The sequence below is a fragment of the Mycena indigotica genome, assembly GCF_014461135.1.
Source record: "Mycena indigotica strain 171206Taipei chromosome Unknown Mind.scaff0010, whole genome shotgun sequence".
NCBI lineage: Eukaryota > Fungi > Basidiomycota > Agaricomycetes > Agaricales > Mycenaceae > Mycena > Mycena indigotica.
This window is the reverse complement of record NW_023503009.1, coordinates 1511866-1519946: the sequence shown is the minus strand read 5'-3', so window position 1 is coordinate 1519946 and position 8081 is coordinate 1511866. Positions and strand designations below refer to the sequence as shown.

General features: G+C 50.4%; 1 protein-coding gene across 1 annotated transcript; it reads right to left on the bottom strand.

Annotated features, from left to right (window-relative positions):
- Positions 1 to 7355: 7355 nt before the first annotated feature.
- MIND_01125900 (uncharacterized protein) lies at positions 7356 to 7808 on the bottom strand (the record flags this gene model as incomplete). The annotated part of the gene is made up of 2 exons (XM_037367813.1): positions 7356 to 7398; positions 7447 to 7808. The coding sequence occupies 2 exons, from the start codon at positions 7806 to 7808 to the stop codon at positions 7356 to 7358; spliced, it is 405 nt and encodes a 134-aa protein (XP_037215645.1).
- Positions 7809 to 8081: the final 273 nt, after the last annotated feature.

Here is an 8081-nt window from a genome sequence, read left to right as displayed (position 1 = left end):
TGATGGAATATGGAGGCCACCAAGCTCTCATGAGAAGCTGGGTGCTGAGACAAGGATGAGGGTGTAGCGTTAGCACCAAAGTTTACGTGGCAGAATTGCTGCACGTCAAGCAGATATGGTGGAATGGAGCAAGGACGTCGGCGAGCAAGGACGGAGTGGAAGTCGAGCACAAGAAGCTGCTAGGGGTTGGATGGGACATTCCAAAACGATACGGGAAGAAAGTGAGAGCAATGAGACCGGACGGAGCGAGACCAAGATTATAACACGAACAGCACTAAAGTCAACGTGAACGATACGACGAGAAAAATGTTGGGGCGAAGGAAGAGACTGGGCGAGGTAGGGTCAGACGAGTGAAATGCAAAGAGAGGCTCAACCTAAAAAGCCGGTCAACCAAACACGCGGTGCAGAATACGCAACTCACAAATCGAACTGAGCGAGAATCACGATGACCATCCCGTGAAGCATATGACGAGAAAAAATCTCGCATATGGGCTACAATGTGGACTGTGCCGGCGGTTTCAGGATTGCTGGACCAGAACTGAGTCAAGCTGATTGAGGAAGAGAACACACACCTATTAGCATACTGACCATCTTCGGTGGGCCATATAGCGAGAAAAAGTCCCGTATATGGGGCACCACCACAGGCTTTGTGGCGACGCTGCCGAGCATGGGAGAGGAAAGGCAGAGATGTGACTAGTGTGTTTGTTTCGAAGACCAGGCACTGACCGCTTATCTAAAACCATACTAGTCAGCAGCTCTACGGACAAGAATCTGCGAATGCAGCCTGGTCTACGAAGAATCGGACTTGATCATGAATCGCTGCGTTGCGACCTCAGGCGCTTCTCAGCGAACACAAGTTGTCGATTTGCGCCTGTTCGGCGACGTATTGCTGACGAAATTCAATTCAGGGTCCACGCACAGTGATATTTGGACGATGAAGTTCAGAAGAACCCAGTCACAAACTTCCAAAGTCAGCCTGATTTCGTGATGGCACCCACAATCCCAAAAGTTCCGATGATGGACCAATGCCACATTGAGGCAAACCATAATCTACATGGTTCTACAACAAGCCGCTACTCTCGAATCCGAAAGCCATCTGCTCTCTATTTTGGGACCAGCCCACAATGAAGCAACCAACTATCAGTCATGCAGAATTCCCGTCTATACTTCCGACCTAGATTCAGAGCGTCAAATTTTCGATGCCACAAACTACCGCGAGCCTGTTTGGACAGTACAGGAGGCAAGAATTAATGGAATTCATCTTGATATGTGAGTATGACCATCAATGCGGGGGGTTCATGTCAATTGAAAGGCTCCACAGGGCTTCGCTGGAATATGCAGTTGCGCAAGAGAGGAGAAAATTATTCCAACTCCACTCAAATATCACCCAAGCCCAAGAGTATCTTGCCCAACAATGCGAACGACTTCATTGGGGTTGTCGTGTGCATAATGAAGAGCGACTCAAAAACCAGTACTCTGGCCTTGTGCCAGTGGTCACGGCAACACGAGAGAAAACACCAGAGAATGACTCCGAGACTGCTCCACCTTCAAGACCATCAGTAGGAGGAATGGTGATACTCAGCGAAGGACTTGAATCGACAGTCCACTTGCCGAACGGCGAGGTCAAGAGAACATCCGCGAGTAAAAGTAAAAGGATTCGTGGGACGAGAACAACGAGGTCTACATCGACTCGAGTAACTCGCAGCAAAGCTTCAAGTTTAAAGGCTGCTTCGGATAAGGGATGCGTTGAGCCTTGGATGGTGGTGGCTAGAGGGAGATGCGGTCGAGGACGTTATGAGACGGTGCTCGTCCTAGAAGGAGCAAAAGGGATCTGAGACTAGTGTCAGTGACATAGAGCTACCTCGAGGTCAATCAAGTTTTCTTCTATCATATCTGTAAAAGCAGCTCGGTTCGGTCAGCAGAGCATATGGCCACTGGCAGGCCTCGCAAAACCTCTGGCGTATTAAAATGCTGACTTGTGGCAAGACGAAGTAACAACTTGAAGATAGATATGTGCTGCCCAGGTAAGGGGAACGCTATGGCGGTCCGTTTGTAAAATAAATAAATCTCAAAATATAAATGGAAATCTCACCTGGAAATAAGTCAGTTCCCATCTCAAGAAGTTGAGAGGCTACCGTGAACTGTTTTTGGTCTATTGTGGAATAATGTGTGAGCAGTTTGTTTTCCGCGAGAAGGGTCTGCACGTGACCGCACGTGACTCTGGCCGGGGCCGGGCCCAGGCCGATCGTGCTCGGAACTTGCCTTTCTGACCACATTCTGGATCGGCACACCCACCTCCAACTTTGCAAGGACGATTGCGAGCAATCATGCACTTGCACGCGCCGCCCGCATTCCTTGCGACCTTCTCGCCCGAATACCCCCACCCTCTACCTCCTTCCAACCGCCAACCATTTCCCCCTAACCTCCAGCCCTGTGTCGTGCACATGCCAGGTGGGTCGTGGCAAAGGCCTCCGCGTTCGGACCGGCCTGCCCGAGCCCGTGGGAAACGCCACGCTGGCGTCCGAGTCTGCTCCTCTTCCCACCAACACGGCAGGCGCCTTCATGCAGGAAACGAGAGGGAACTGAAAAGGAACGGAGGGCTCGAGGACGGGAGAGGAAGGTACTGATGCGGGGGGCCACAAATGGGTGAGTCTGAAGCTACTAGGCTCTTGCTTTCGTTGCTGACAACGTTTTCGCAGTCAAAAAGATGTGCTTGCGGCAACCAGGGTCTTACTTGATAAACTGCCAGCGAAACGACTCCCACGGCTTCACACGCTTCTTGGGACCGCCCCGCTCAGACAACAAGTTATACCAATGGTCAAACTAGCACTGGGGTAGATCGCCGTCCACCAGATGTGCGGGCCCGCCTTCTGCCAGCAGTCGCAATCCTCAACACTCTCTTGCTACTACATACGAGCTCTGGGTCTGCTCCAGTTGCCGCGAATGCACACGTGCAAGGCCAAGCCTATGTTGGTCCGACAACAAGTCTTCGAGAGCATATAGGGAGCTCCACAAACGAATCTCAAGCCCGCATCTAAGCACAACCTCAAAATGCATCGGCTCCTCTAACGGCTTTCAGTGCCTTAGCTGCCCCAACTCCAACTTCTTCCGGCCTCAATCCGCTCATTGGAAGCACATTTATCAACACCTTTTTTGAGCAATGGACGATACGACGACCGCTGACTCTCGCGACCGTTCTGAGCCACGCGAGAGCCTGCGAGGCCAACTCCGCCACGCGACAGTACGACAGATATGCAAACGATCGTCACACTGGTGGAGAACGTTACCCGCCATTGCCATCTTCTGTGGAACAAGACTGTGACCACTACTTACCTGGTGGTGACCGATACATCCCGGTTTCAGCAAGCGAATGAGAAAGAGCACGCGGAAGGGAGCGGGAGCGAGAAAGATATCCACCACCTTTGCCTCCAAGATCAGCGTCTGTATTACCAGCTCCAGCGCTTGTTGAATGCGACCGTCGTGACTGGCCAACGGACTATGGCGGATATGCGGAGTTGGGAAACCCGCGTCAGCATCAGCACCACATCCACTTCATCCAACAAATCATCCTGCTGCTGCCGCACATCCTGTGGTCTTAGTGCTGTTGCTGCTTCGTCTCCTTATGCTACATCCGCCCAGTTACAAAGGCCCCCCAGCGCCATCTCCTCCTCGTGACTCCCATATTCGTCCTCGAAGTCTCAGTCCTGGTTGTGGTGTCATCGCACGATTTGCACCACCCATAAAAATGGCTAGAGGAGAAGACTATGTTGCAAGCAAGTCGTGGTGGTGCGTTCGAACCGACCGGCCGGGGCCCATGCTGGTGCTCTCGCAGGGGAACATAATGATCACCAGTGTTGACTGCCCTGACCTCATCACCTTGGGCTTCCAGGAGCTTGTCGATTTGGAGAGTCACAAGCTGGTTGCGCAGAACGTTCTGTTGGGAAGAAAGGACAAGCTGGGTTATCAGGCTTGTCGGAGAAGGGCACGACTGCGTAGATCTTAATGGTGGTCCGACTGGTGTTAAACACCTACACTTACCACTCATCTTATAGTAGTAGAAAATGTCTAGTTCATACATTTTGAACAATTAATTTAAGCTAAATGTGGCCAGAAAGGGAAGTCTGCCAAGTTCCGAGCACTATTGGCCTCGGTCGGGGCCCGGGCCGGATCACGTGCAAACCCCTTCTCGCTGAAAACGAATGGCTTAGCCCAACTACCCATATTTCACAATGGACCACAAATATTTCAAGGTAGCCTCTCAACTTCTTGAGATGGGAGTTGACTTATTTACAGATGAGATTTTGATTCATATTATTGAGGTTTATTTATTTTACAAACGGACCGCCATAGAACGCGGCAGTCTTGCGGGTATCGACGAGCCAGAGAGCCATCAAAAATCTTTGGAATGTCGGGTGTGTGGGAGGCTGGGAGAGGGTTCAATACCATTTCCTGAATCTTGAAATGGACGAATTGCACTGGCAGTCCCCATTGAAGATAGACAGCTCCTTGCCTTCTGTGTCATGAGTGCCGACTTTGGTCCCAGCGTCGACAATGAATAGGTAGCAGGGAAGGTGGCACGTGGCTCTGACTCTGACTGTCGCGTGATCACTGATCACGATCACGCGTGACATACGAATTTCAGGTTCACAAGTATAAACGTCCGTGCCTGTGGCATGGACTACAATAATAAAAAGAATTTGCAGCGCCCACACGGCCGCTCGCCTGCGGCTCGCGACCGGCGGGCGGTATCCGAGGGTGGCACGTGAATATCACGTGTTTCACGTGCGTCCGCATGACTTTCTGTCAATGCCGGCACGGTAGTGTTTTCATATATAAGATCCGAGTCTTGCATCATCTACATGTAATCCGACTCCCGAGTACTTACCGACCCTGCTGCCATTGGTCTTTTTGCTCTAGATCAGGCAAAGATCAGGATTAGAAGACGACTGACTGTCGAAACCACACCGCCCCCTGGTCCCTGGACCATCTGTGCTGGTCGGCTGCTAGTGCTGGCCCAACGACTCTACATTCTCGTCATTGACATCCTCTCGCTTGTCTGGAGCGCATATTACGGCCTCTTGCTCTGCAGCATTGTCTGAATGTATCGCATGATATAATGAGCTCTAGATGTCACGCCACTTGTTGTTCTTCAAGTCCCTTCTTGAGGCTATCCGGTACCGCTGGGGACATCTATCTTTGGTATGTTACTCCGAGTCAACGCGTCAAGGAGCGATGCATCAGATCAAGGAAATACACTCTGAGTCTCTGTTATTATTATTATCGTCGCCATCATGTGCAGCTTTCTCATCTATGCACGACGGTTAGACCATCATTTGCAACCTGCTGCTTGTTCGGGCGATGCCGCTATTGGCCGCATCACCCTCCCGATGCTTCTGAGTTCTCCCACCTAGCATCGCCTGCTGACTGCTCTCTACATAAATTATCATCTGGACCATTGCCTTGGAAGTTGGCCGTGCTCTGGCTCCCAGACGGACCCAGTAATCGTCCAAGGTCTCCTCGCAGCCTCACGAGCATGGGCTTCGTCAAGAACTTCGCTTTAGGCCCCACCTCATGGTTCTCATGCCAAGTCAACGCCTGTGGTGTCCTAATACCAACGACTCGGGTTTAGCTCTCCAAAATCTTTTGCATTTGCATTTCCTGGCCCCCGTCATTGACCTACCCAAAGAAAAAACACAAGCAGATCATTCTTTCAGTCATGCATTAGAGGCAACGATTGCAAGGACAGCGACAGTGCCGATGAGGCTGTTGTCCAATCTTGTGTCCATTGTAACCCCTGTTACAAGCACCTGGGTGCTTCATCAGCCTACGATTATCGCCAATATTCAACGTAATCATTCCCTGGCCGTATTATTATGTATACAAACAACCAAAATGCTGCAACGATCTATGATTTCCAAACCGGGTGTGTGAGAGAGAAGTCGGTATTCAAGCCTCTTCAAGTTGTCCACGGAATCAGACCTTTGTCATGTATCTGACCAAGGATTATTTAAGAGCTGTTAAGTACATTGTCAGTCACGACAAACTAAACACACACTGGCACATGCACGCACCTGTTCCTATTGCATACGCACGATACACCAGCTCCTCCTCCTTCAAAGTAAGTCGATGATCATGTTGTGATTGATCTAAGTGCGGCGATCGGCGTTTCGAAGACGTATTGACGGAAAGGAGTTGGACCAAGCACGCAAAATCAACTCCTCGGTTGGGGTATATCCACCAATTTGTGCATGAGCTCCACCACTTGCGATCCAAGTCCTTGTTGTCCGCGAACGTTTGACACAGGAATCGCAGAAATGTGGCGAGAGTCTGCCTTGGCTTGAAGAGACTCGAGTAAGCAAGTGTTCATGCGTTGGGTTTGGGAAGGTGAGCCATCGTCGTATGAAAGGATTTGGTGGTGTGGATAGCAAGGAAAAACACGAGCGTGATGAACCGCATCGAACTGCCACAAATATGAGATGGTGGCATATTGACGCGTCGCCATGTCCACATCGTTTAGAGGGAGATACCCATCATTCGAGCGGCGATTGAGGTCATTGCCGCAAAAATTCGATGCGAGATAAGTTGACTGGTCCCTCCTTCGCCTTCACGAGTCAACCGCTTTTGCCGCTAAAAAACAAATGTAAGAATCGAAAAGAATAAAAGGACCCTGACCTCGAAGCTCCCTTTGTTCCGGCGTATCTGCAAAATGCACCAAGATACGATTGCCCGGGCCCGAACCGTTCCACTCGCAGATCATTCTTCTGTGCAAACGCTCGATAATTTCCTCCGCAGCAGAGCGCGTCTCGAGGCTCAGGGAAAAATTAGAGTTGGTAACAAGACATTGATGAACTTACCGAACGAAAGCAATAATTCGTGGTGGGTAACCAAGACGTGTTTCAAAGAATCGGCTGGTGCAAATGTGATGAGGAGAGACAAGAACAGCTAGAGCCATTCTATCAATGTTTAACGGAAGCCTTTGGGTGTACAAGTTCGTGTTGCTCTTGTCCGAAAGCCGTTCCATACGAGCTGTGAAGCTCGAGTCCCTGCTCGCACTGCCCTCCCAGCCATGAAGTGACGAGTTGCCGGTTCGGAAGGAACCTGACGCTGATTGAAAGACAGGCGCAGTGCGTGTGTGAGCAGAGATCGTGCCGGGAATCTTGTGAACTTGCTGTGGACTCATTAGCATCGAGGATGAAGAAAGGAGAGAGTGAGGAGGACAACATTAAGAGACAAACTTGATCAGCGGATAGCTTGCGACTCGGAATACGCAGAGCGGGAGAATGGAACTACGCTAAGTAGTCAAGAGTAAGATTCAATCACCTTGGAGAACGTTGGATGCAAGTTTCTGCATCGTCTTAATCAGTTGATACAGCACTCTGCAGATGCAATAGTGTCGAACTTTGTGAGAAAGTCAGCACAAGAAACAAAAAAGAGAAGAAGACAAACAGGACAAATACATAGCCGGTTACTGTGCTCCCGACATGGCGCGTAAAGCTCCGGACGCTCTGCACTGTGCCGAATGGAACTGCCAGCTGGATCAACTGGTCTTCGGGAAAGTCGGGAGGGAATCCGTTGATATATACATTCGGCGCCTTTTCGACTGGTTCAGGTAGATGTGGTGCAAATACCGGAGAAGATTGTGACTGTTGAGCTGGCGCAACATGAGGGGAGAGGTTGGCAAGTGCAACTGTGACGGGATTGTTGTAAGATTCTTTGACTGGTTTAATGCAAAGAACTGTTGCAAAGTCAGGTTCAAGTGAACGAGAAGTTGTCTGACGCGTTTGAGTAGCAGCCAGATCCGAGAGCATAGTTTTGAGCTAAATATGTAATGGTTTTGGAGCCAAATCAGAATGATGTGACAAGCGTTACATAGGCCGGTCCGGCTCCGAGCCCCGTAACCCCGAATAGTCGTCAATGTGCCCCAGGCAAGGCGACAGCTTTGAAGTGAGCAGGACAAGGCCAGCTTGCGCTGGTCACCACCATTAGGTGGCCTGAACTTACATACGAAAGTGAGCAGAAGCTAGGACCAAACAACTTGAATTTCTTACAGTGCTGAGGGTGGCTGATGACTAAGCCGATTT